The 27,261-nt window shown below is 51.3% G+C and overlaps 3 protein-coding genes and 1 long non-coding RNA gene across 17 annotated transcripts in view; 2 read left to right on the top strand and 2 right to left on the bottom strand.

The window, feature by feature from the left end:
* Positions 1-5,568, bottom strand: part of PTK7 (protein tyrosine kinase 7 (inactive)) — an 86,174-nt gene extending 80,606 nt beyond the window's left edge. For 2 of the 9 annotated variants that reach the window (XM_024248292.3, XM_054557522.2), the window contains exon 1: positions 5,271-5,548. In XM_024248292.3, coding sequence (XP_024104060.3) covers positions 5,271-5,349 — 79 coding nt within the window. In that variant the 5' untranslated portion in view covers positions 5,350-5,548. Of the gene's footprint in view, positions 1-4,852; positions 5,136-5,270 lie in introns of those variants that run through there. The other 7 variants (XM_024248295.3, XM_024248294.3, XM_063725242.1 and 4 more) reach the window with 7 other exon arrangements.
* Positions 4,575-6,862, top strand: LOC134761598 (uncharacterized). The gene is made up of 2 exons (XR_010140492.1): positions 4,575-4,779; positions 5,170-6,862. It is a non-coding gene; the product is annotated as an uncharacterized LOC134761598 (long non-coding RNA).
* On the bottom strand, positions 6,744-21,818 carry KLC4 (kinesin light chain 4). 4 transcript variants are annotated; one of them, XM_054557524.1, is made up of 17 exons: positions 21,764-21,813; positions 20,770-20,839; positions 19,853-20,135; positions 18,296-18,526; positions 15,740-15,821; positions 14,916-15,135; positions 14,358-14,445; positions 11,355-11,456; positions 10,943-11,116; positions 10,477-10,576; positions 10,232-10,284; positions 9,929-9,999; positions 9,591-9,699; positions 8,882-9,022; positions 8,508-8,623; positions 7,877-7,940; positions 6,744-7,217 (listed from the first exon to the last, which is right to left on the bottom strand). In XM_054557524.1, exons 2-17 carry the CDS (start codon positions 20,820-20,822, stop codon positions 7,167-7,169), a joined length of 1,938 nt encoding a protein of 645 aa, XP_054413499.1. In that variant the 5' UTR covers positions 20,823-20,839; positions 21,764-21,813; the 3' UTR covers positions 6,744-7,166. The 4 variants fall into 4 exon arrangements, with proteins under 4 accessions (XP_054413499.1, XP_009240167.2, XP_024103868.1 ...); XM_009241892.4 differs by lacking the exon at positions 20,770-20,839 and having other exon boundaries at positions 21,764-21,818; XM_024248100.3 differs by lacking the exons at positions 20,770-20,839; positions 21,764-21,813 and adding an exon at positions 20,840-20,890.
* Positions 20,782-27,231, top strand: MRPL2 (mitochondrial ribosomal protein L2). Of its 3 annotated transcripts, none has more exons than XM_024248102.3 (7): positions 20,782-21,666; positions 23,213-23,381; positions 25,015-25,153; positions 25,264-25,379; positions 25,453-25,563; positions 25,840-25,913; positions 26,977-27,231. In XM_024248102.3, the coding sequence occupies exons 2-7, from the start codon at positions 23,213-23,215 to the stop codon at positions 27,187-27,189; spliced, it is 822 nt and encodes a 273-aa protein (XP_024103870.1). In that variant the 5' UTR covers positions 20,782-21,666; the 3' UTR covers positions 27,190-27,231. The 3 variants fall into 3 exon arrangements, with proteins under 3 accessions (XP_024103870.1, XP_002816955.1, XP_054413500.1); XM_002816909.5 differs by lacking the exon at positions 20,782-21,666 and adding an exon at positions 21,912-22,160; XM_054557525.2 differs by lacking the exon at positions 20,782-21,666 and adding an exon at positions 21,997-22,266.
* Positions 27,232-27,261: the final 30 nt, after the last annotated feature.

The raw sequence follows: 27,261 nt of genomic DNA, 5'->3' as shown, positions 1-27,261 counted from the left end.
CAAGATCGTGCCAATGCCTCCAGCCTGGGAGACACAGGCAGACTCCATCTCAAAAAAAAAAACAAAAACAAACAAACAAAAAAACCACCTACATAAGAACCCGTTATAAATAAGTACTGTACTAAACTCTATGGGGGAGCCCTTCAGTAAATTAAAACAAAACCCAATAGGTGCAAAAATATGGATGTTGTTGCAAGAATGACAGTCCAGAAGTTCTACAGGTGTCTACTTTCTGGCAGGAGAGATACGACAGCTTCAGGGAAGAAGTGGCGGTGGGGCTGGGCAACAGAGAGACAGGAGAAGGCAATGTACACCTGGAGACTAGCCCGAAGGAAAGAAAGGTGGGAGAAAACCAGATATGTGTTAGGAGATGGCAAATATTCCAGCTGGACTGGAATGGAGGGTTCCAGTAGGTAAAATGTCTATTGTTGGGAATGACTGTAAAGCTGAAGGAATCTTTGAAGCATACCACAGAGGGAAGACCAAGAAAGGGGTGGGTGTGGGTGTGTGTGTGTGTGTATGTGTGTGTGTGTGTGTATATATATATATATATATATTTTTTTTTTTTTTTTTTTTTTTTTGAGATGGAGTCTCGCTCTGTTGCCCAGGCTGGAGTGCAGTGGCGCGATCTCGGCTCACTGTGACCTCCGCCTCCCGGGTTCAAGTGATTCTCCTGCCTCAGCCTCCTGAGTAGATGGGATTAGAGGTGTGTGCCACCACACCCAGCTAATTTTTGTATTTTTAGTAGAGACGGGGTTTCACCATGTTGTCCAGGCTGGTCTTGAACTCCTGACCTCAGGTGATCCGCCTGCCTCAGCCTCCCAAAGTGCTGGGATTACAGATGTAAGCCACTGTACCCGGCCTACTTCATTATACTTAATCCTCAGCACAACTCTAGGATGCCCCTTTATAGAAGAGGCTGAGAGGCTAAGAGGTTCGTCCAGGGCCACAGGGCCTGCCAATGAGTCTGAGTTGCTGCTTTGCCAGATACACTCCTTATCCCTGGGCTCCACATCCCTCAACAGAGGATCAAAAACACTGGGGGAAGATAAAAATTAAAAACAATACAACAATAAAAAAGAATACAAATTAAAAAATACAAGTTATTTACATAGCATTTCCATTGTAATAGGTATTACAAGTAATTTACAGATTTTTTTTTTTTCTTTTTGAGACGGAGTCTCGCTTTGACACCCAGGCTGGAGTGCGGTGGCGCAATCTCGGCTCAGTGCAAGCTCTGCCTCCCGGGTTCACGCCATTCTCCTGCCTCAGCCTCCCAAGTAGCTGGGACTACAGGCGCCTGCCACCACGCCTGGCTAATTTTTTTTTTCTTTTTTTGAGACGGAGTCTCGCTCTGTCACCCAGGCTGGAGTGCAGCAGCGCGATCTCGGCTCACTGCAAACTCCGCCTCCCGGGTTCACGCCATTGTCCTGCCTCAGCCTCCCGAGTAGCTGGGACTACTGGCGCCTGCCACCACGCCCGGCTAATTTTTTTGTATTTTTAGTAGAGACGGGGTTTCATCATGTTAGCCAGGATGGTCTCGATCTCCTGACCTCATGATCCGCCCGCCTCGGCCTCCCAAAGTGCTGGGATTACAGGCGTGAGCCACCGTGCCCGGCCTACGCCTGGCTAATTTTTTGTATTTTTAGTAGAGACGGGGTTTCACCATGTTAGCCAAGATGGTCTCAATCTCCTAACCTCATGATCTGCCCGCCTCAGCCTCCCAAAGTGCTGGGATTACAGGCATGAGCCACCGCGCCCCGCCCTTTTTTTTTTTTTTTTTTTTTTTTTTTTTTAACTCTGTCACCCAGACCGAAGTGCAGTGGCACAATCATGGCTCATTGTAGCCTCAACCTGCTGGGCTCAGGCGATACTCCCACCTCAGTCTCCTGGGCAGCTGGGACCACAGGCGCGTGCCACCATGCCTGGCCATTTTTTTTTGTACAGGTAGAGGTCTCACTGTGTTGCCAGGGCTGGTCTTGAGCCCCTGGGCTCAAGCGATCCTCCTCCCTCTGCCTCCCAAAGTGCTGGGATTACAGGCGTACACCTGGTCCTTAGAGATTATTTAAAGTACACGGGAGAAGCTGGGCATAGTGGCTCATGCCTGTAATCCCCATACTTTAGAGCACTAAGGCGGGAAGACTGCTTGAGCCCAGGAATTTGAGGCTTCAGTGAGCCAGGATTGTGCCACTGCACTCTAGCCTGGGTGACAGAGGAGACCCTGTCTCAAAACAAAACAAAACAAAAAAGTATATAGGGAAGTTGTGTGTACGTTATATGTAAATACAACACCATTTTATATAAGAGACTTGAGCACCCTTGGATTTTTTTTTTTTTTTTTTTGAGACGGAGTCTCGCTCTGTCGCCCAAGCTGGAGTGCAGTGGCACGATCTCGGCACGATCTCACCCAAGCTGGATTGCAGTCGCACGATCACTGCAAGCTCCACCTCCCGGGTTCAGGCCATTCTCCTGCCTCAGCCTCCAGAGTAGCTGGGACTACGGGCACCCACCACCACGCCTAGCTAATTTTTTGTATTTTTAGTAGAGACAGGGTTTCACCGTGTTAGCCAGGATGGTCTGGATCTCCTGACCTCGTGATCCGCCCGCCTCGGCCTCCCAAAGTGCTGGGATTACAGGCGTGAGCCACTGCACTGGTCACACCCTTGGATTTTGTTATTCTCAGGGAGTCCTATTCCAATTCCCTGTAGATGCCAAGGAAGGACCATACTTTATCTCCATTGCTTGAGCTCTGTCCATCACTCAATGCTGCTCTGAACACCAGGAGTTTGAGTGTATCATTTGACAAGTGACAGGAAGAGCACCCTTACCCTGCCACCATACTTCCCAACAGCTGAGAAAAGCCATCACTAATAAAAGCAACTCCTAGGCCTGAATTACAGGCTGCAGAGCCTTGAGGAATCTGCAGACAGCCTATCCCAGAACATGACGACTCAATTTCCCCAAAGAAACAAGAGCCTGGAGGAAAGAAACCAGGGAGGGGGATGGGAATCGGGATGAGAAGTGACCACAACTGACTGTACAAGAGGTTGGGGTTAAGAATCCATAGTTTCAAACATCAAGCCTCCTTCTCCACCATATTTATTACAACAGCATCTCAAAGTTTGGAAAGTAACTCAGCCATTTATGGCATAATTACCCTGACTTTAAAATGGTCTAATCCACAAACCTAGCCAGCCTAGGTTCCTTACTCCAGCCTTATTAACAGTGGGATCTCACTACAACTCCAGTTAATTACACAGTTAAACAATGAGATGGAAAAATCTACTGTGATCTATTAAAAAACCGTTGCCCCCTGAAGTCATGCGTCTGGGGGTGGGTTGAGTCCCAGGATTTCACTAGAAGACAGCAGGCGCCTCGGCCTCCACTGAAATTGTTTACAGCACATGGACAGGTTCCACAACAAGGCACATTTGGTGGAATTGATTTAAGGCTCTCATTAAAATGTTCCTTTGTTGAGCATAAGACATCTCCCCACCCCTGAGGAGACTACAGACCTCCTGTCCTAAGCCCTCAGCCTGCCCTAACTTCCCCCAACAGGATCCCCCACACACATGCACACACACACACTAAACACCAACCAGTCACCAGATTAAGTCAATTAACATCAGAGTCATCTTCTCATGGAAGGAATTTAGGAATTTATCATTTGTTGAGCAAGAGCCCCATCTTCACCAGAAACTCCCCTTGACTACAGAACTCTGAACAACAGCAGTGAAGGCAGCCTCATTGGGCAGACCCACACACCAAAACCCAACCAGGACAGCCAGGGGGCCTGTGAGCTCGGGCTGCTCGCCCAGATGGCTGGGCCCCCATCCTAGCTGTGCAAAAAACTTCCATACTTCCTCTGGGAGCAGATGTGGATTCTGCCACGAGCAATAACCACCACACACATCACAAGAAAAACGGGGCAACTCCAGAAACACCTCCTCCAAATCCCTGGAGATTAGTCTCTTTCCTGGGTTACATTTACCTCTCCTTTTACAACTGGGGGCAAGGGGAGATGTTGATTCCACCAGCACCAAAACCCCTCCACAGCTGGCAGGCCAGAAGGATATTAGAAACGCAATTCCTTACCCCATGCCCTTCCTTCCCATTGCCACCTTCAAAGGAGGTGGAAGGTGATCACCTAGGACAGGTCTCCTCGACAGAGCTCCCCAAGAGAAAGCTGCTTCGAGGACCACCAAAGAGTGTTTTGGAGGGTCGGGGGCTTTATTTCCAGTCCGGGCTGTTTGGGATGTGCGGGTGGCTTGGTGCTTTCCTGTAAGGCACTTCAACACCTCAGTGATGACTCTTAGGTGTGACCAAGCCAGGAAATAAAAGCTGCGGGAGTTGGGGGGGCGGTGCTGTCTGCCCTGGTGATGAGGGCCACACCCTCGTTAAAATGCTAAGGCCCCCCCAAGAAAAGCCAGAATGAGCTCTTTTTGCCTTTCTTCCCTTAGAAATATTTCCTTTCCTCTGTGAGGGCAGCCAGGATGGAAATCCAGGAAGGAGCAGAACAAACCCCGTCCGCACCTTTGCAGCCAGGCCATGCCCGATTTTGGCAGCGGCCTTCACACATTAGTCACCGCGACAGCCTGGGACCCTCGGATCCCCGGATTCGGCCCTGGCACGGAGTGGGCGCAGGGTTCCAGACCAGTAGCTAGAGGCCTGGGGGCGGCCCCTAATTCTTCCCTTCTTCCGCCCTCACCCGCAGGGCCATCTGGGGTCTCAGCTTTGCCCAGGAACTTGGAGGAGGGAAGCCGGGAGCGTCGGGTCGGCGTAGGTAACAAAGCTCCGCGCTTTGCGCGCCGCACGTCTGTCCGGCATCGGGCCCCAAACCAGCAACTCTTACCTGGGCAGACCCTGCCGGGTGGGGTGGGGAACTCCATTTTCTCCATCGCACTCCCCACGGTGGGTGCGGATGGTCTTTTCTCCCCCGACAAGAAACTCCCCATCTGGGCCCGAGAGCCGGCAACTCTCGGCAGTTCTCGAGCAAACTCTCGGCTCAGACCAGAAAAACTCAGGGAGGCTGGAAATGCGTCCCCGCGGCGCGGGTGGGAGGGGTACACTGACCAAGTCCCTGAAGGCTTCGCCAGCCTCCCGTCCCCCGGCTCCTTGCGCCCTTCCGCCGCAAGCCTGCACCCCCAGCGAGCCTCTCCACCACTCCAGGGCCGTTCCAGCCGCCCAAACCCACCGCCCCGGGTGCAGCCTTTTGCCCACGGGACTCCCGCGCTTCCCAAGCTCTGCGCCCCCAGCTCTCGGGTACTCACCGCCCAGCAGCGGCAGCAGCAGGACGCTGAGCAGAGGCAACCGGCGGGGTCTGGCCGGGGATCCCCGCGGACCTCCCATCGCGGCGGGCTCAGGAAAAGGAGCTGAGGGCGCACGGCGGGCGCGCAGACTGCGCTCCGCGGCGGGCACAGGAGGCGGAGCGCACCGGAGCGCGGGCGCCGCAGCAGCAGCCGCAGCCGGAGCCCGACCCCGAGGCGTCCCGAGCCGGAGCCGCGCGCGCCCAGTACCTCCCAGTCCTCGCGCGCCGCCGCCGCCGCCAAGCCCCGCCCCACGACGCCCCCTCCCCTCCGGCCCCCGCACGGCGCCCCGCCCCCTCGACGCCCCCTCCTCGCCGAGGCGGGGAGGAGCTCAGTAGGGGGAGGGGTCTGGAGAGGGATGGAGAATAGAGAGAGCAAGGCTCAGGGAAGCGTAGGGGACCTGAGCAAGGTAGGGGAGTATTTGCTGTAACCACCACCGACTCTGCAGGGATCCGGGAGAACCTAAGTGACTTGTGCGATTCCGTGGACCCTGGGGAGAATGGTCCATTCCGGGCATACCTGGATGCTCTGGCCAACAGTTCCCCCAGAATTCTCCAGGTGGGGGCAGGGGAAGAGGTGGGTCCCGCCAACTCTTCAGCAACCCAAAATCTTACGGCAGACCCAGAACAGCGGGGTGTCCTTAATGTCCCCAAGTAACCTGAAGATGCTGTGTAGCCCGGAGAGGGGCTGAAGGGTGCATGACTGGGGTCTGGTTTGGCTGTAGACCAATCTGAACCCAAAGGTAGAAACACGCTGGGCTCTGAAAGCCAGGCTGAAGTCTGCTAAACTGACAAATTCATCCCAAGTCCATCTCCAGGCAGTCTGGGCTGTGTCAGGGTATGGCCAAGTCTCCAGCTGTGGGGAGGCCCAGCACAACCCTTGTTCCAGGCACCCCCCATCCCCAGCGCCACCACCCCCACATTCTTTCTTTGTTGTGAAAGCAGCAAGGGGTGTAGGAGGCGGGTCAGGAGGAGTCAAGCTTTAGAAGATGGGCCCCAGCTGCTGCTCAGGCCTCCAAGATATGCTGAGAGGGGATGGATAGTGCCTTGTCTCCCCTCTGGTTCCGGAGGGCCCCCCAGGCCTGTTTAGACCTCCCTTCCCCCAAGCAGCTGGGAGGAGGAATGGCAGCCACAGAGGGCCTCACAGCCAGGAGAAGTGGCGCCAGGACTCCAGGGTCCTGCCACATGGCCACCACATGTCCCTGACAACCCAGTCCACAGCACCTTCTCCTTGGGTTGTGAGCCTCCTTCTTCCCCATCCCCCAGATGCCTTCCTACAGGCCCTGCTGGAGATGATACAAACAAGGGGAGGAAGAGAGGAGAGATCCAAGAATCAACACTCCTCCTGCTGCCCCATCCATCACTGCCCCTCACCCTCTGTGAAGGGCCCCAACACAAGCCCTGCTTCATACCCTCTTCAATCAGGACTCAAGTCACAGAAAGGTTACCTGATTCTTTTATTTAAGAAAAGTGAAATACATGGACCTGAAGTGAGACAGCAGAGGGAGGGAGTAAGAGCAGCCAGGGCAAGGCAGCTTGGCTGGCCAGCCCCCAACCCTCTGACTGAAAAGCCAGCAGCAGGCTGCATCTCTGAGGGCCATACCTGCTTTGTACCCACCTTGGGGCCTCAGAGCTAGCTACTCTAGAGGACCACAGGGTGCAGAGAGGATATCCTGAGGGTCCTTCCTAAGAGGGATTCCTGAGGAGGGAGCTGAGACCCTAAGGGCAGCAGCAATCTTCTGGTTAAACTGCTCCCCTTCACTGTCCCACCTAGGGGTGGGGAAGAGCCAGGAGCAATGGGGAATGCTGTGAGGGCTGTGGGGGTGGGGGGACCCAGCAGACCTGGGGGCTGGGTTGAATGTCAGCTGCTTGAAGAGAGGTCCATGGTGCTGGCACTGAGGCCCCGGGAGACCTGAAACAGACAACAATACCCCATCAGCTCAGGGACCTCAGCCTCCTGAAGACTGTCTCCTGGAGTCCATCCATCCCATGGTCACAGTGTATCTCTGGACCTAGGATCACATCTATCTCTGGACCAGTCTATCTCTGGACCTGGGACTTTGTTTAGCCTCTGCTAGGGTTTTCCAGAAGGCCACAATCTGGTGGAGAATCTACCTGGAAGAACCACATGAACACTGGCATACACTTTGAGTGTGTTGATACAAGAAGTCATTTGCCATTAAAATATCACTAGTGTTTTCTCAGATGGGGATTATTTAATACTTTTCTTTTTCCATTCTCATCTACTACTAAGGCGGCTGCAGGATGAAAAAATAATTAGTATCTCCAAATAATTCTTAAATTATTCATAATTCCAAAGTACCAGTTTACAGAATATTCCTATTTCCCTCCTTATTAACTTATTTGCTACTATGTCTGGCCTGAAACTGTCCCTTGGTGGTCAGCACTCACCACAAGCTATCTGCCTGATTCCTTAATGACTGCAATCCCCTGGCTCATCTTCATCCCAGATGACTCCTCTCCCTTCCCTCTTCCCTTACTCCACTGGGCTTGCTCACTGGCTGTCCTTTTTTCCTCACCCACCGATATGCTCACAAGCACTGCTCTCACCTGGAGGGGTGCTGCACTAGGTTGGTTCAGATAGTTCAAGGAGGCTGCTCGCTTCATGTTGCTGCTACAATGGAAAACGAAAGAATTGAGGCCTCCTCTCTTCCTCCTGAGTGGCCTTAAAGCTGTGGGCCTCTTGAGCACTGCCACACTGGGGCACCCATTCTACCCAAACTCTCTCTCCATGGCTGTCCCATTGACTTCCTCCCTGTTTCTCTCCAAGATACTTCTCCAGAGATCAGGAGCCAAGAGGAGTTGGAGGCAAGGACTTACTTTACTTGCCTGCTTTACCATATCTTTTTTTTTTTTTCTTTTTTTTTTGAGACGGAGTCTCGCTGTTGTCGCCTGGGCTGGAGTGCAATGGCATGATCTTGGCTCCCTGCAACCTCCGCCTCCTGGGTTCCAGCAATTCTCCTGCCTCAGCCTCCCTAGTAGCTGAGATTACAGGCACCCGCCACCACGCCCGGCTAATTTTTGTATTTTTAGGAGAGATGAGGTTTCACCTTGTTGGCCAGGCTGGTCTCAAACTCCTGACCTCAGGTGATCCACCCGCCTCGGCCTCCCAAAGTGCTGGGATTACAGGCGTGAGCCACTGCACCCAGACACTTTACCATATCTTGACTTCCATGTATACCTGGAGGGCCGAGGCTCAGTTCCCTGGAGCTTCCTCACCAGGAGTTCACTGCTTCTGCGGAGCACATCCCGGATCTTGCCAAGAGAGCCACTCCTCTGCAGGGTCCCACTGCCATCCTGGCAGAAAGGGGTGAGCAATGAAAGCTACAGGGATCCCACACAGATGGGTTTCTGCGTCTACTCCTAGCATTTATTCTGCACACATCCCCCATCCCCAAGGCCCAGTGACTGGAAATAAAAGTCCTGTCAAAAACTGGCTCCCAGAGATACCCCTGAAGGGATACACTACCTAGACTGGGACAGCATGGCCAAGAGCCTCTCACCACCACCAGCAGGAGTGGGCAGGAGAGATGAAAAGGCAATGATCAGACTTACCCCGGACCACTCCACAGCCACAGAAGCATCTTCACCTCCCTCAAATTTCACACTGTCTCCAGGGCCCTCCTGGGAGGTCCTTCTACCGTCACTCTCCCCAAGCAGCTCTGCCACCTTGGTCTGGCTGATAGGGTCAGTGCCCTGGAAGGAAAAGGAAGGACCTGGGACTTCCTACTCCTTAACTCCTCAGGATGGGGCTTTCAAATTTTTTTCACCATCAGCCACTGGAAGGAAAACATTTTTCCTTGTGATGTCTCAGTTTATACCTACTGGAACAATACTTGCCTTTTCTATTTGCAATGCATTGCTATATATAGATCTGTATATATTTTTAGCCCCATGGCCCATACTAAATTGATTTCACAACCTACTATTCAGACCCACAATCTAAGAAATTCTTGACTTAGGCTCTCCCCGACCTCACTCCTCTCACCCACACCACCCAGGCCCCCTCCTTATGAAAGGGCAGGGTTTCTCCTTCATATCCCCATTTAGTGAATCTTGAAACTAGAGTCCTGACCACAAAGTGCAGGTGGGGGGTAAGAACATGCTTAAAAACAACCACAATCACAACACCGCCTCACTTTCCTCTCCCTCCTGGCTTCATCAGCCTTTCCGCTTATTCTTAGGAGACTCCCAAGAAACCTCGGCAGTCTCTCATCCCCAGGGCCCTTCCCTCTAGGACCTCCTTCCCCTCTGGGCTTCTGACCTGTCTCCGGGACCGCAAGGCACATTCCTCCAGGGTCTCAGCGGCCTCCAGCTTTCCCTGGCGCCTATACAGAGCTCCCAAGTTTCTCAGAGTAGTGTTCACTGTGGGGCTGTGGCGAGAAAGAGACCAGAGAAGGAAGAGAGAATGAGTTCAGAAAAAGAAAACATTTGTCTTCCAAGCAAGACAAGAGGAAAAAAAAATAAGAAAATAGGAGAGGGAACAGAGCTAAAGCTGAAGGAAAGTCTACGACGGGAGGAAGGGAAAAGGTCTGGGAGGCTGGGAGCAGGGACTGGATGCAGGGCATCAGAGGCCAAGCTGGTTTTTCACTGGCAGCTCACCTGCTCACTTTGCAGGCCTTATACCAGCCTCCATACTCAGCATAGGGTGTCCCACCCTCATGGTGCCGGCTCTGCAGGACAGAGAGAGGCCAGAAAGAAAGGCAGGGAGAGCCAAATATAAGAATACAGAGATGCTGAGATGCAAGGTGGCATGGGGCTAGGGTGCAGGCTGGGCTGGGGAGGACACCATGCATCTGGGGCTGGTGCTGGGGTGGGAAGTGAGAGTTGGGCTAATGCAAGGAGTAAGACAGAGACCCTGGTAGCCTTGAGCTCCCCAGGCTGGCCCCCCTTCCCCCCACTCACTTTGCTCATTTCCTCCCGCTCCTCTGCATGCATCCAGATGGGCTTGTGGTCATCTGGGGGTGATACATGGGGTGGGGAGGTTAGAGATGGGAGCTAGACAGTGTCGGAGAGCCAGGACCCAGAGGCTAACAGGCTGGACTGAAGGGGTCTGGCTCCTCCTGGGAACCACTGTGGCCTAACCCCCGACCTTTGGTCTGCATTTCTTTTCTTCCCCACAGCCCCTTCCCCAGGCCCTCACCACTCACCATCCACAGACCCAAACTCCTGCACATGGGCACGGGTCAGGATCTCTTTGTATAGTGTCTCAGCCTCAGCATATTTGCCCTGTTTCAGGTAACAGGAAGCCTGGAAGACAGAAAGGCAAAAATACAGGAACAAAACATGGAGGGAGGCAAGGTCTTTTTTTTTTCAGACAACGTCTTCACCAGGCTCATGGAGTTCCACTTCTCGGTGTCTCTCTGACTTTCCCCAGAGATCTTTCTCACACCTCCTTCTCCAGGTGTGGGGTCACGGGTATTCCCAGCCCACTCCCAAGAAGCTGTGGAACTTCTATAACTGGAATGAAGCAGATCCTTCATCCGCAAAGGCAGCCCCAGACATGGGCACAAAGTTGAAGAGAGCAGTGTGCCAGATTGTGATGCTTCCTGACTCTAGGACCCAAGTGGCCTCTCCCCCCCGTTCCTTCCACCTACTTTGTCCCTCCTCCCATACCAGGTTGTTCTTGGTCCGGGCTACATTAGGGTTGTCCGGCCCCAGCTGCCCCTCGTAGATGGCCAGTGCTCGCTGGTAGTAGCGTTCCACGGCCTCATACTTGCCCTGGTTTTGGCACAAAAGGGCCAGGTTGTTCAGCTGCTTTGCCACATCTGGATGATTAGTGCCCAGGACCTGAAAGGGAACAAAGGAGTGGATAAATGGCTATGATTATGTGTGTGTGCCAAGCACACATGTGTGTGTTTGCATGTAGGCACACACATGTGGAAAGCAGAGGAAAGGGAATGAAAGAAGAGAGAACAAAGCAGAGATGGGGGTGAGAAAAGAAAGTAAAGGAGGAGGGTTAGACTAGAGGAGCCATGTAGAGAAAGGTCACAGCGACAAGGGAAGAAGGGAGAGAGGGCATGGGTACCTTTTCTCGAATCTCCAGTGCCCGCTGGCACAGAGGCTCTGCCTCCTTGTATTTGCCCCTTTTGCCATAGAGCACAGCCAAATTGTTGAGTGTGGCAGCCACCTATGAAGACAGGCCTGTCCCCATCAGACATTTGGGTTGCAAAAGACCTATGGGAATCTGAGGTTCCCCACCTCCCAGCAGGGCCCAACACTCACTGCACAACTCTAAGAGACAAAGACTCTACTACCCTGGAGCCAGGGGCTGAAGGGAGGGGAAATTGCTGAACAGGATGGCTCTGAGGCTAAGGGATAGTATCGCCCTCTAGGGGATTTTAAGAAATTTCTGGAGCTGTTTTTTCTTTTTCTTTTTCTTTTTTTTTTTTGTTGTTGTTGTTGTTGCCATGAAGATTACCTTTGAGGAGGCAAGAACGCTATAGATGTTCTGGATGTGTGGGACAGCTCTGCCAATTTTTTAATGTCCTGCCAGACATCCAAACGCTAAATGTAAACATTGATATTTGATGGGATATCAAGATAGGAGTATGATTTCTGAGATACATCATCCCTGCCTATCATATGTCATACCATAGGGAATTATTTTCACACAGATCACGTTCAAAAATAACTTTTTGGCCGGACGCAGTGGCTCATGCCTGTAATCCCAGCACTTTGGGAGGCTGAGGTGGGCGGATCACCTGAGGTCAGGAGTTCGAGACCAGCCTGACCAACATGGAGAAACCCCGTCTCTACTAAAAGTACAAAATTAGCCAGGCGTAGTGGTATGTCTTTAATCCCAGCTACTCAGGAGGCTGAGGCAGGAGAATTGCTTGAACCCGGGAGGTGGAGGTTGTAGTGAGCCAAGATCGTGCCATGTTGCACTCTAGCCTATCAACAAGAGTGAAACTCCATCTCAACAAAAAATAAATAACTTTTCAGCTGGGTGCGGTGGCTCACACCTGTAATCCCAGCACTTTGGAAGGCTGAGGTAGGTGGATCACTTGAGGTCAGGAGTTCAAGACCAGCCTGGCCAACATGGTGAAAACCCGTCTCTACTAAAAATACAAAAATTAGCCTGGCGTGGTGGCATGCACCTGTAATCCCAGCTACTTGGGAGGCTGAGACAGGAGGATCACTTGAGCCTGGGAGGCAGAGGTTGCAGTGAACCCAGATTGTACCACTGCACTCTAGGCTGGGTGACACTGTGAAACTCCATCTCAAAAAACAAAACAAAACAAACTTTTCATTTTCTGTACATTGACAACTCTATCATTTGCCTTGGTGTGATATCTCTACTTAAGGTTGTTTCTCTCTTTCATTTATATTTATTTATTTATTTATTTTAATATGAAGTCTCGCCCCATCACCCAGGCTGAAGTGCAGTGGTGCGATCTTGGCTCACTGCAACCTCAGCCTCCTGGGTTCAAGCAATTCTCCTGCCTCAGCCTCCCCAGTAGCTGGGACTACAGGTGCATGCTGCCACAACCGGCTAATTTTTATATTATTAGTAGAGACAGGGTTTCACCTTGTTGGTCAGGCTGGTCTCAAACTCCTGACCTCAGGTGATCCGACCACCTCGGCCTCCCAAAGTGCTGGAATTATAGGAGTGAGCCACAGCGCTGGGCCACTTTTTATTTTGTTGAGACGGAGTCTTGCTCTGTTGCCCAGGCTGGAGTACAATGGTGTGATCTCAGCTTGCTGCAACCACCAACCCCCAGATTCAAATGATTCTCCTGCCTCAGCCTCCAAATAGTTGGGATTACAGGCATATGCCACCATGCCTGGCTAATTTTATATATATTTTTTAGTAGAGACGGGGTTTTACCATGTTGGCCAGGCTGGTCTCAAACTCCCAACCTCAGGTGATTCACCTGCCTTGGCCTCCCAAAGTGCTGGGATTACAGGCGTGAGCCACCGAGCCCAGTCTCTTTCTCTTATACACAAATAAATCTGGTCTGTCATTTCTTTTCTTTTTTTTTGAGACCGAGTTTCGCTCTTGTTGCCCAGGCTGGAGTGCAGAGGCGCGATCTTGCCTCACTGCAACCTCCACCTTCTGGTTTCAAGTGATTCTCCTGCCTCAGCCTCCTGAGTAGCTGGGATTATAGGTGCCCGCCACCATGCCCGGCTAATTTTTGTATTTTTAGTAGAGATGGGGTTCCACCATGTTGGCCAGGATGGTCTTGAACTCCTGACCTCGTGATTTGCCCACCTTGGCCTCCCAAAGTGCTGGGATTACAGGCGTGAGCCACTGTGCCCGACCCTTGTGATTTCTTATAATACTGTACTTTAATAAAGTGTCCACCTATATTTTCAGTTTTGTGTTTTTTTTTTTTGAGGCAGAGTCTCGCTCTGTCATCCAGGCTAGAGTGCAGTGGTGCAGTCTCGGCTCACTGCAAGCTCTGCCTCCTGGGTTCACGCCATTCTCCTGCCTCAGCCTCCCGAGTAGCTGGGACTACAGGCGCCCGCCACCACACCCGGCATTTTTTGTATTTTTTTTAGTAGAGATGGGGTTTCACCATGTTAGCCAGGATGGTCTCGATCTCCTGACCTCGTGATCCGCCCGCCTCAGCCTCCCAAAGTGCTGGGATTACACTCGTGAGCCACCGTGCCCAGGCCACTTTGCTATTTCTTTTAACAAAGTTGTACTCAATACAGCTACTGTTGTTTTGTATTTTTACCTTATTATATTACGTTGTATATATTGTCCTTACAAATTACTTTTTTCTTTTATATTTATTAGAGTAGCATATTAACTTTTGTAGAAATCATATGTGGATTTACCTATGACTTATCTGTTAATTAAATTCAAGCAAAATATTTGTTACAAAAAGGAGTCACTGAGTCTCGGAGAATTGAGAAGCATTAGGATCACTGGACAGTGCCTGGAAGAAAGGACTTCTTATGCCTCCTTCCTCGGCACCCTTAGTGAGTGGACTGAGGGCAGCAGATGGATGAGCTAAGAGAGGCCAAAACAGCAATGGTGGGGGGTGTGGGGCATGGGGCGGGGAGGGCAAGGAATACTGACAGCAGGATGGTCGGGTCCCAAGGTGCTCTCCCGGATGCTGAGGGCATCATTCAGCAGGTGGGCAGCTTCCTTATACTTATTCTGGTCCCTGGAAGAAGACAAAAGTGACAGGAGTTACCCTGAACCCGCAAGCCTTCTCCTTCCCTCCTTCTCTTTGGAAGGACTGAGTACATTTAAGGATTGGAGACCTCCATGAGGAGATAGGAAGCCTGGTGTGGACAGCAAGGGGGCTTCACTGACATACTCATACCAGAACGCAGGGCACTGCCATCCCAAGAGGAGGCCACAAGTTATAGGAAGCGAGGGGGCAGGGGGAAGAGAGGGAGAGAGCACTCCTCAAAAGAGACATTAGAGGAACAAGGATCCCAAGGGATGAGCAAATGCTTAGGTATGGGAAAAGTGAGAGTTCTGGCACATTAAGAAGCACCCTGTTGGGGTGTATCTGGGAGGCCCAACAGGGAGGAGAGGTACCCTGTAAAGAGGAAAAATGAAAGCCAAAGGAGGACCAAGGTGGGAATGTGGGAGAAGATCGGGGCACTAGAGGAGGGAAGTCCTCACCGATACACCAAAGCAAGGATGTTGAGCATGGTGGCGACATCAGGGTGGCCACGGCCTGATGTGCGCTCCAGGTCCTCTAGTGCCTGCTTACAGAGTGGCACGGCCACCTCATAGCGACCTTGGGCTGCGTACTGGATCACCAGGTTGTGCAACGTCCGCAACCTTGCTGGGATCTCATATCCACCCTGCTGAGCTGCTGTAGCACCTTGACCACGGGACACTAAACCATCACAGAACATAAACAAAGGACTCTTCCTCTCCCCTTTGCTGTCTGCCCTTCCACTCCCCATTGCATGTCTTGTTCCATACCTGTGCCCACCCCAACCTGGACTCTCAATATTAGACCTGCCTCAAGTGCTATTCTTTTATCCACTCCCTTGACCTATGCCCATCACAACTTCAGTTGTTCACCCAGTAATTCATGCATTCAACAAACATTTATTTAATAAGTATGAACCAAGGGATGTTCCAGGAGTATAAAGGTAAGAAAGACCTGGTTCTTTCCCTTGAGGGGCTCATGGTCTCCCTGTCTCAGGTTTATTCTCCCACTAGACTGTGAACTCCTTACTGGTGAGACCTATGCCATTTCCATCTCAGTACTCCTAGTGCCTAGCACAGTACCTGGCACATATTCAGTGCTTAATAGATGTTCGTTCAATGGGGAGGCTGAGGAAATCGAAGTACTAGCCCAGCCCCTGCCCTGTCTCCAGAGAAAGTGGAGAATCTATTTCTAGATGGTGACTGTCCTGTGTACAGGGTGGGCCACAGCTAGGGCCAGCCTCCTGCTGCCCCTTTTCACCCTCCCATTCCAGAGGCAGACTCACAGCCATTGCTGGGGTCCTCTTCCTCCTCATTAGGAAAGAGGTCATCCAGGGAATCCTTGGTGGCATCGCCTTCTTTCTCCTCCTGGAAGGGAAGAAGCAACATATAAGGGCCAAGATATCCCTACCTAGTAGCCTTCTCAGTGACCCCTCTAAGCCATGAAATCACAGACAGATGGGACCTAGGAGAAGACTGTTGTTCCTGTCTCTGCCCCTGAAAAGGCTAGCAAGTGGCCCAGCCAAGCTCAGGCCTCTTGTTTGTAACAGCCAGAGATGCTTTGGACAAAATCTCAAGACTTCCCCCTCCTTCTCATACAGAAAGTTTCCTTCCTGGCCAGGTGTGGTGGCTAACGCCTGTAATCCCAGCACTTTGGGAGGCCAAAGTGGGCAGATCACCTGAGGTCAGGAGTTCAAGACCATCCTAACCAACGTGGAGAAACCCCATCTCTACTAAAACAAAATTAGCCAGGCATGGTGGCACATGCCTATAATCCCAGCTACTCATGAGGCTGAGGCAGGAGAATCGCTTGAACCTGGGAGGCAGAGGTTGCATTGAACCCAGATCACGTCATTGCACTCCAGCCTGGGCAACAAGAGCGAAACTCTGTCTCAAAACAAAAAAAAAAAGAAAAGAAAAAAAGTTTCTTTTCTAACCACCCTCAATCTCACCTTAACTCTTATAATTATGGCCCTATGCTGATCTCTGTGTGTTTACGTTGATTATATGTCTGTCCTGTCTCTCCTGAGGGAAGGGAGTGTGGCCGATCTTATTGACATGTACCCAGAAAGTGTCTAGCTCAGCCTGGTGCCCATCATCTGCACAGCTCATTCTGGACTTACTACATAACCCTCCCTCATCGTCTAACCTATTCCGCACTAGGAAAATCTGCTTTTCCCCATCAGGAACTGCAGCCTCATCCAAACACCAACCCTCCTACCCAGCTTCACCAATGTGTCCTATGCAATTCATCTACTCACTTTCCCCGGGACAGACCAGCTTTTCCAGGCTGTAAGCCTTATCAATGATACCCTGCACTCCCGTCTAAAAAGCTGCTCCCTCTTCCTCATCATGAACTTTCAAAATCCATCTCAACTCCCAACCCACTAAAATGGGAAATTCAACCTATATCCTACCCATCCCTGTATCCTGCTTCCTCTATTTTTTTGTTTGTTTTTTGAGACAGAGTCTCTAGTCTGGCAACAGCCCAGGCTAGAATGCAGTGGCACAATCACAGCTCACTGCAGCTTCCACCTCCTGGGCTCAAGCGATCCTCCCACCTCAGCCTCCAGAGTAGCTAAGGCTACAGGTGCACACAACCACATCAAGCTAATTTTTTTAATTTTTTATGGAGACAGGGTCTCACTATGTTGCCCAGGCTCCCTGCTTCCTCTATGAATTCTTCTTAGACCATTCCAGCCCTCAGAGACATATCTCCGTAAAATTCTTCCCACGCTGACTGAACCACTCATCCAGCACTGAGCACTTGCTGCTTTGTATTTTGTCACATATATGTTCTCCTGGATAAGACTTGTTCCCTACAGATACATCTCAAGAAAACACACACTCTCAGCCAGGCGCGGTGGCTCACGCCTGTAATCCCAGCATTTTGGGAGGCCAAGGCAGGCAGATCACTTGAGGCTAGGAGTTTGAGACCAGCCTGGTCAATATGGCAAAGCTCCGTCTCTACTAAAAATACAAAAATTAGCCGGGTGTGGTGGTAGACACCTGTAATCCCAGCTACTTGGGTGGCTGAGGCACGAGAATTGTTTGAAAGCCAGAGGCGGAGGCTGCAGTGAGCTGAGATGGCATCACTGCATTCTGTTGAGTGAGGGTTAAATTTCACACATTTTGGGCCGGGCATGGTAGCTCACACCTGTAATCCCAGCACTTTGGGAGGCCCAGGCAGGCAGACCACCTGAGGTCAGGAGTTCAAAACCAGCCTGGCCAACATGGTGAAACCCCGTCTCTAGTAAAAATACAAAAATTAGCCAGGCGTGGTAGCAGGTGCCTGCGATCCCAGCTACTCGAGAAGCTGAGGCAGGAGAATTGCTTGAACCTGGGAGGTGGAGGTTGCCCTGACCTGAGATTGCACCATTGCACTCCAGCCTAGGCAACAAGTGTGAAACTCCGTCTCAAAAAAAAAAAAAAAAAATTCACACATTTTGAAAGCAAATTTTAGGAGGGTCATGCTCAAATGGGCTATGCTTTCCCTAATTGTATCATGTAGAATTCTGGATTGGAATTGTCCAGGTGTTTATCTATCTCACTCACAAGCTTGTAATCATGAGAGCAAGAACTCTGTGTGCCCCATTCACCAGTGCAATGCACAATGCCTGGTACACAGTAGGCATCTAATTAAATGTTGACTGAATTACCTGAATATTGTTTTTCCCTTGCTGTCACCTGGAGTTGGTGTCAGGGCTGAAAAAGGAATTCTTTCAGGTGAGAGCAGGTTGGGTAGAGCTGATGGACCCTGAGGATGATGGGGCAATTGCCCCCATGTCTGTGGTAACTCCCAGCTGCCCACCCCTCAGCCAGTCTCGCCTGTGCACACTCACCGCAGTGTGTCCATCCTCATCATACTGCCGCAGCTGCCCCAGGAACTCCAGGTGCTTCTTTTCCTCCTCCAGCTGAGCCACAGCCTGTTCACTGCGCTGTAGCCGCTGCTGTGTGCCGGCCAGCTCATCCCGCAGCCACTGGTTCTCCTGGCATAGCCGCCGCACCTGAGCCCGCAGCTTCTGTTTCTCTGACTCCACTGTGCTCAGGTGGCTGGCTAGAGCCAGCATCACCTAGGTAGGCACATCCCCTGAGCTCCAGATTCTGGGTGGGAGTATTCAGGAACAGGTGGAAGGGGAGCCTACTGGGATGTGGCAAGACTGGCAGGGGCACAGAGGAGCCAGAAGGTGGGGGTGTAGCAGTGGCACTACCTTCAAAACATACCCTGAATCCAATTTCCCACCACCTCCACTGCCGTCACCCTGGGCCAAGCCACTATCAATTCCTACCCAAATTATTACAATAACTTCCCCACTGGCCTCCTGGTTTCTTGCCCCTGTTCCCCTATTGTCTGTTCGTAACCCAGCAACCTGATGATGCCAAGTTAGACCACATCACTCCTCTTCTAAAAACATTCCAATAGTTTCCACCTCACTCAAAGTAAAATCAGGGCCGGGCACAGTGGCTCACGCCTATAATCCCAGCACTTTGGGAGGCCAAGGCGGGCGGATCAAGAGGTCAGGAATTCAAGACCAGCCTGGCCAACATGGTGAAACCCCGTCTCTACTAAAAATACAAAAAATTAGCCGGGCATGGTGGCACGCGCCTGTAGTCCCAGCTACTCGGGAGGCTGAGGCAGGAGAATTGCTTGAACTTGTCAGGCGAGAGGTTGCAGTGAGCCAGGATCGTGCCACTACATTCCAGCCTGGGCAACAGTGCGAGACTCTCTCAAAAAAAGGGTAAAATCAAAGTCCTCGGGGTGGCCTACAAGTTCCACTTGATCCATCTCCCTCCCCTCCAACCCCATTACCCCTCAGACTTAATTTTCTACCTTGCTTCTCCTCATTCACTCTACTGCAGCCATACTGGCCCCTTGCTGTTCACTGACCTCACCAGGCAGACTTCCATTCAGAGCCTCTGCACTTGCTGCTCTCTCTGCTTAGGACGCCCTTCCCCTGTTTATGGCATGACTCATTCCCCTCAACTTGACATCTTTGCCAAAATGTCACCTTTTCAAAAAAGGGTGGCCTTTTTTGCCCACCCTATCTAAAATTATACCCTCTCTCCACAGTCCCTAGTTTCCTTCCCTGCTTTATTTTGATCCTTTTATGCTTAGCAACTATCACTCTGGCATACCGAATCATTATTTATTTATGTATTGTCTGTCTTCCCCAGCTAGAAGGTAACCTCCAAGATGGCAAAGATTTTTACAGTTTTGTTCAATGATGTATCTCTTCAGTGCCCAAAAGCATTCTGGCACACAGTAGGGACTTAATACATATTTAATGAATGAATGCAAACGTCTAGAGTGAGGTGATCCCAAGCAGCCCCAAACCTTCAATCAGATAACTGCTCCTCCATCCACCCTGGACCACTTTGCACCACCTTTGCCCTCTCACCTGGGCCTCACTCAGCCCGAGCTCAATGTTTTCCATAGAACGGCGAAGCTGCCGGGCCTTCTCATGCACCAGCCCTTCCTCATGGCCTCCCTGCTGCAGACACTCAATGGTCTGGGACAGGCTTTGCAGCACGGCCTGGTGTTCACTGTGTAGGGCCTCTAGCCCTTGGCTGACCAGCCGTGTGCTCCCCAGGATCTCCTCTTGGCTGAGCCGGTGGCCTGCAGGCTCATCCCGCTGCCCCAACACCAGGCCTGACATCCTGGCCTGGGGGACCTTGCCCGGTCTAGGGAGAAACAACAGAGTTCGGCTGGTGTAAAGATGAGACAGAGAAGCTGAGCAACTTTCTCAGAGGATGGTGGGAATTCAAGTGAAGGGACAAAAGTAAGAGTGACCCTGTGGCTTAGTTGGAGAGAGAGAGTGACCAGCAGGCAGGGAGCCTAGATCACTAAACTCAAAGCTAAGGTTGTGGGCAAAGTGAGAGGGAGATGAATTGACTTAAATAAAGGAAGACTATAGTAGGAACAAAGGTGCTAGAACTAGCAGAAGGATTTAGGACTTAGGAAAAGAACAAAAAAGCAGTTAGAGCCTGAGTTAGGAAAAGGAATCAAGGGATGAGAGACAGCACTATGGGGATCACAGAAGGTCTGTGGGAGAGCTGCAAACAGCACAGGGTTAAAGTGGGAGATATGCAGAAAATAATGCAGGGGTCTAGAAAAAAGGGAAGGAATCTCTGCAAAGTTAAATCAGGGAAGAAAGGGAAAAGAAGAAAACAGGAGCCTTCCTTGCAGGATCCACATTACGGGGTCCCAGAAAGCTCAACGTCTTCAGGCTGCGTCATCTGCAGAACTAAGCCCAGCATCTCCAAACCTGGTCAGCCCTGCATATTTTCCCACTAACCTTCAACCCATACTTCTCACCCCCCAGGACTCAGACTGTGTTCCCGCTTTCTCAGAAGGGTCTTGTTTCTCATCTTTGAAGTCTTCTTACCTGTGTACAGAGCAGAGGCCCTGGCTGTGGCACTCAGGCCAGAGCCCGGAAGAAACTGTTCAGCAGCCAGAGAGTCAGAGGATCTGCCCTGCCCAAAGTCCAGAAGTCCAGCGTTCCCACCCCTTCTCTCACCACTTCACAGCTATCCAGAGGACCTGGCACAGAGCCCCACCCAGGACAAACACCCTCCCTCCCTCCCTCTGCCCACAGGTCTTCAAAGACGCCCAATTCCCTTCTCCTTCCCCAAGCCAGCCTCCCTCATTGCAGGCCTGGGGAGCTACTGTCTCCCAGGAAGGGAATGAGAGAGAGAGACTTAATCAGAGACCTACAGCAAGAGGCGTGTCTGGGAAAGGGGAGGGAGGAACACCTGGTCACTCCAAACCCAGTCACTTCCATGGCTTTGTCTCTGTCACGGTCACCTACAAACAGGCTCTGAGAGGAATCACCGTAGGGTGCCTCCATAATGCCCGATGATGCAGGAAAGAATGGGAGGTCTGCTGAACGGCTGCCGGGTCGCAAGGAACCGCGGCGCTGGAGTGGGTCTCCTGGGCCTGGAAACGCAGTAGAGGAGTGCCTCGGGCTGTCGACCTGCCCTGGGGCCCAGGGTTGGGAGAATGAAATGGGCGGGGGCGGCAGGGGGGAGGTGTGGATGGACGACTGAGGTCCGCAGCTCCAGCGAGGACGTGGAGGCCTAACGACCCCGAGGTCACTGACTGAGTCAGTCGGTGGCGCAGGGGGCGGGGCAGGCCGTCTGTCTGTCTGTCTGGACGCCGAGGGGCGGGGAAGAATCGCGAAGGGCGGAGTTCTGGAGCCTGGATTTTTGTAAGGTTGGTTGGAGGGGGTTTGTTCATCTTTCTGGGAGTGCGAGAATAAGAGATGGCAGAGACCTTAACCTTCAGCCCCAGGGTACCCTCAAAGACTCACCTGCAATCTGCCGGTCTGGCTGCCGCTCTTGCCGGTACTGCCCCTTTAAATCCATGATGGCTGCCGCTCGAGGCAATTGTTTTGACGGGTCTGGGGGCGGGGCCTGTTTCCTAGTCACGCGACATTAGAGCTGCCCGCGGATTGGCTCTCACGGCGTTCAGGTAAGAAAGGAAGTGTGTATCCAGCTTGGGCTCCAGTTTTCTGCCCGCCTCCTTTTACGTATTGCGGAGCGACGGCGCCGGACAGTTAACGTCATCTAGGAGCACCGAGCAGCTTCGCTAAAAGTAAGGGTGTCGTGCTGATGGCCCTGTGGGCGCTGACCCGCGCTCTGCGCTCTCTGAGCCTGGCGCCCCCGACCGTCGCTGCCCCTGCCCCAAGTCTGTTCCCCGCCGCCCAGGTAATCCATCTTACCCGGGAAGAAGGCTGCTTCCATTCAGGCTGCCGGAGATGGGGTCTGCGGGGATGCGAGGCGGGAGTTGCGAGTCTGGTCAGGAGTTATGCAGGTCCGTGACCTTGGATAAGGCACACTTAGCCTCAGCTTTTTCCTCTACAAGTGTTGCTTTCTCATAGGGCGAAATTCTTCAGACGAGATACTTAAGGTGAAAGTGCTTTGCAGATCACTGGTTGTACAGGTTTCAGTAATAACGTTTCGAGTGCCTATGATAAGCCAGGTATAGATAATACACGTTTCAAATAAATGAACTCCTTTCAAATACTCTATAAGACAGTTACTATTCCCATTTTATAGATGAGGAAAATAAGGAGTCCAAGGTCACACACCAACTATCAGAGCTAAGCAGTCTGTCTTTCAGAGCCTGTGCTCTTAACCATTATGATATGATACCTGCAAGGATGAGTTACTGCTGATATTAGAGAATGCAGGGCAAGATACCAAGAACAGTGGCCTCAGGGGAAGGTATCCTGAGATCCTAGTGGGTGACTGGTGAGTCACACAAAAGAGAAGTAAGTCTTGCTCCTCTGGAGCTTTCAGGCTGCTTATGGTAGAGTTTGGCAGATACATATTTAAACTTCAAATCCAAATCAACCTACTCTGAAATGCTGGGAATACAGCAAGGAACAAGAGTGAAATGACCCCTCCCTTCCATTCATATGTGAAGAATTCCCAGAAACAATGCAGAGGGCAAAAGGAATTGGCACTGATGGTGGTACATGGGTGTGTGGAAGTTACCAGTTCTGGAGAAGGGAATTGTTTAGGTAAAAACAGCTTCCTGGAGATGGAGAGTTCTGAGCCAAATTTGGAAGGAGATTACCAATGGGAGAACATTACTGTGCAAGCTGTGAAGGGTGGAGTTTTTGGATAGCTGGTTTGGGATACATCCAGGAGGAAGTGGGCTACAAGCTAAAATTGTTCTGTGCCCTCTGCCTTGGTTCTCTGATGCTTTGCCTTCAATTAGCTTTCAAATGAAAGAGATGTCTTTTTATCCCTAGATGATGAACAATGGCCTCCTCCAACAGCCCTCTGCCTTGATGTTGCTCCCCTGCCGCCCAATCCTTACTTCTGTGGCCCTTAATGCCAACTTTGTGTCCTGGAAGAGTCGTACCAAGTACACCATTGCACCAGTGAAGATGAGGAAGTCTGGGGGCCGAGACCACACAGGTGGGAACAAGGACAGGGGGATTTAAACAGTCAAAGGGAAAAACATGTTAAGACCCTAGACCCGTATATTGACACACTTGTACCTTGTAAGGCAGAGGAATGTAATTAAAAAGCACTTATTTGGCTCCTTTTGCATGTAGTATGTGCACAGAAGCCAGAGAGTAGAATACAAAGCAATAGGTAATTGGTCTATGCTTCTAAAGACCATTTGGGTAATTGAAGAAAATGGGCCATACACAGGAAGTGCCATGACATTTTCCTTCATACCCTTCAGAAATTTATAACAGGCTGGGTAAGGTGGCTCACGCCTGTAATCCCAGCATTCTGGGAGGCCGAGGCAGGCAGATCACCTGAGGTCACAAGTTTAAGACCAGGCTGGCCAACATGGCAAAACCCCATCTCTACTAAAACTATAAAAATTGGTCAGGCGCAGTGGCTCACGCCTGTAATCCCAACACTTTGAGAGGCCAAGGCAGGCAGATCACTTGAGGCCAGGAATTCAAGACCAGCCTGGCCAACATGGTGAAACCCCATCTCTACAAAAAATATAAAAATTAGCCAGGTGTAATGGTGCAGTCCTGTAATCCCAGCTACTTGGGAGGCTGAGGCATAAGAATCACTTGAGCCTGGGAGGTGAAGGGTGGAGGCTGCAGTGGGCCGAGATCGCGCTGTTGCACTCCAGCCTGGGCAACAGAGCAAGACTCTGTCTCAAAAAAAAAAAAAAATTAACCAGGTGTGGTGGTGGGCACCTGTAATCCATCCCAGCTACTCAGGAGGCTGAGGCAGGATAATTGCTTGAACCCAGGAGGTGGAGGTTGCAGTGAGCCGAGATCGCACCATTGTATTCCAGCCCAGGTGACAGAGCGAGACTCGTCTCAAAAAATATATATATTTATAACAGGCCAGGTGTGGTGGCTCCTGCCTATAATCCCAACACTTTGGAAGGCCAAGGCGGGAGGATCACTTGAGGTCAGGATCCAGCCTGGGCAACAGAGTGAGACCCCATCACATGCATGCAAAAAATTTATAACAGTTGAAATTATTTAAGTATGATTTACATGGCTCTCAGTAAACTTACTGATTTCAGTAATTTGAAAATATTTTGGCTGGGCACAGTGGCTCATGCCTGTAGTCCCAGCACTTTGGGAGGCCAAGGCGGGCAGATCACAAAGTCAAGAGATTGAAACCATCCTGACTAACACAGTGAAACCCCGTCTCTACTAAAAATACAAAAAATTAGCTGGGCGTGGTGGCGGGCGCCTGTAGTCCCAGCTACTTGGGAGGCTGAGGCAGGAGAATGGTATGAACCCGGGAGGCGGAGCTTGCAGTGAGCCAAGATCGCACCACTGCACTCCAGCCTGCGCAACAGAATGAGACTCTGTCTCAAAAAAAAAAAAGAAAATATTTTGTCTGGAAGTTTTATACAATTTCAATAATCATATAATGTTTTTTTCACCAAGCTTCATGTTGGTGTTGCCCCTCCTTACTCTAGTGTGCTGTGCAAATTTTTATCATTTTCTGCTCGTGCCACAGTGCTAAGCACTGCTCTCTGGCAGAGAATGGGCCTGTTCCCAGTGCTGGAAACTAAACTACTCTGACCTGAATCATATCCCCCAACTGTCCTAAACCACAGGCCGAATCCGGGTGCATGGTATTGGCGGGGGCCACAAGCAACGTTATCGCATGATTGACTTTCTGCGTTTCCGTCCTGAGGAGACCAAGTCAGGACCCTTTGAGGAGAAGGTTATCCAAGTCCGCTATGATCCCTGTAGGCAAGTTTGGGATGTGGGATGATGATGGAATGGTCTGAATAACTGCATAGCTTTTCAGAAGATGTGGGGCTGCCTAGATGGTCTGCTTACCTGTCTCTCACCCTGATTAGGTCAGCAGACATAGCTCTGGTTGCTGGGGGCAGCCGGAAACGCTGGATCATCGCCACGGAAAACATGCAGGCTGGAGATACAATCTTGAACTCTAACCACATAGGCCGAATGGCAGGTGAGAGATGGCTACCAGATGTGTGGGCTGGAGGCAGCAAAGGTTCTAGAGCTAATGAAATCCTGTCTTTTAGTTGCTGCTCGGGAAGGGGATGCGCATCCTCTTGGGGCTCTGCCTGTGGGGACCCTCATCAACAACGTGGAAAGTGAGCCAGGCCGGGGTGCCCAATATATCCGAGCTGCAGGTATGGGGAAAGGAGTTGCCTGGGTCCTATAGTTTGGAAAGGCAAGGAGAGTCTGAACCCATGGTTCCACATCTGGTACTGGCAGAGAAAATTAAGGAAGAAACAAACATGAGGATGAAGTTATGCATGTGTTTTGACCTAAAACGTAGCACGCGTCCTTCTTTGTGTATCTGCTCCTAAAGAGCAAAGCAAGGGCTGCATGTGGGGTATGTCCCCTATGTAAGTCCCTCTGCACCCCCGTTTTGTAGAAGGTGGCAAATCGGCTTCTTTCCCCAGGGACGTGTGGTGTGCTACTGCGGAAGGTGAATGGCACAGCCATTATCCAGCTGCCCTCTAAGAGGCAGATGCAGGTGTGTATGGGTATGGGTGGGAGGGGTCAGCAAAGGAGGAATTTTTGGAATGTAACTTTCCTGTCTGGGATAGCTCCCAGGTGTTTTATGATGCAAGGAACTGCCTTTAGCTGAGGCTGTCCTTTTCTGCCACATGACTTAGGTGTGCTTTGTCAGATTGGCACCATAATTAATTTTTTTTTTTTTCGAGACAGAGTCTTGCTCTGTCGCCCAGGCTGGAGTGCAATGGCATGATCTCGGCTCACTGTGACCTCCACCTCCCAGGTTCTAGCAGTTCTCCTGCCTCAGCCTCCCGAGTAGCTGGGATTGCAGGCACGCACCACCACAGCCATCTAATTTTTGTGTTTTAGTAGAGATGGGGTTTCACCATGTTGGCCAGGCTGGTCTCAAACTCCTTACCTCGTAATCCGCCCACCTTGGCCTCCCAAAGTGCTGAGATTACAGGAGTGAGCCACCACGCCCGGCCCTAATTAATTTTTTTTGAGACGGGGTCTCACTCTATTGCTTGAGTGCAGTGGCACAATCAGCTCGCTGCAGCCTCAAACTCCTGGGTTCAAGCAGTCCTGCCTCAGCCCCCCCAAGCAGCTGGGACTACAAGCGCACACCACTCTACCAGGCTAATTTTCATATTTTTTGTAGAGACAGGGTATCACCACATTGGCCAGGCTGGTCTCGAACTCCTGAGCTCAAGCGATCTGCCTGCCTAGGCTCCCAAAGTGCTGGAATTACAGGTGTGAGCCACTGCACCTGACCCTGGCTAATATTTTTTATTTTTGTAGAGATGGGGTCTCATTATGTTGCCCAGACTGGTCTCGAACTTCTGAGCTCAAGTGATCCTCCAGCCTTGGCCTCCCAAAGTGCTGGGATTACTGGCGTGAGCTCTTTGTTTTCAACTACTTAGTTCCTACTGTAGGACCTTCACTTAGCGTCAACCATCTTGTGCTTTTCCTTTCTCCTCTCCCTTCTCTCCTTGAGTCTAAGAAGCCCCCCAAGGGTGTGATCTCAACATTGTCAAGCTCTTTCCCCCACATTGTACAGAATCTCCATCTGTTTTTTCTGTCAGGTGCTGGAAACGTGTGTAGCAACAGTAGGCCGAGTATCCAACGTTGATCATAACAAACGGGTCATTGGCAAGGCAGGTCGCAACCGCTGGCTGGGCAAGAGGCCTAACAGTGGGCGGTGGCACCGCAAGGGGGGCTGGGCTGGCCGAAAGATTCAGCCACTACCCCCCATGAAGAGTTATGTGAAGCTGCCTTCTGCTGCTGCCCAAAGCTGATATCCCTGTACTCTAATAAAATGCCCCCACCTCCTGTTTTAATCTGTTACTGTTTTTTTGTTTTTTTTTTTT

Source organism: Pongo abelii, chromosome 5 (assembly GCF_028885655.2).
Source record: "Pongo abelii isolate AG06213 chromosome 5, NHGRI_mPonAbe1-v2.0_pri, whole genome shotgun sequence".
NCBI lineage: Eukaryota > Metazoa > Chordata > Mammalia > Primates > Hominidae > Pongo > Pongo abelii.
Note: the sequence above shows the minus strand (reverse complement) of the source record. Positions and strands in the feature narration are given on the sequence as shown.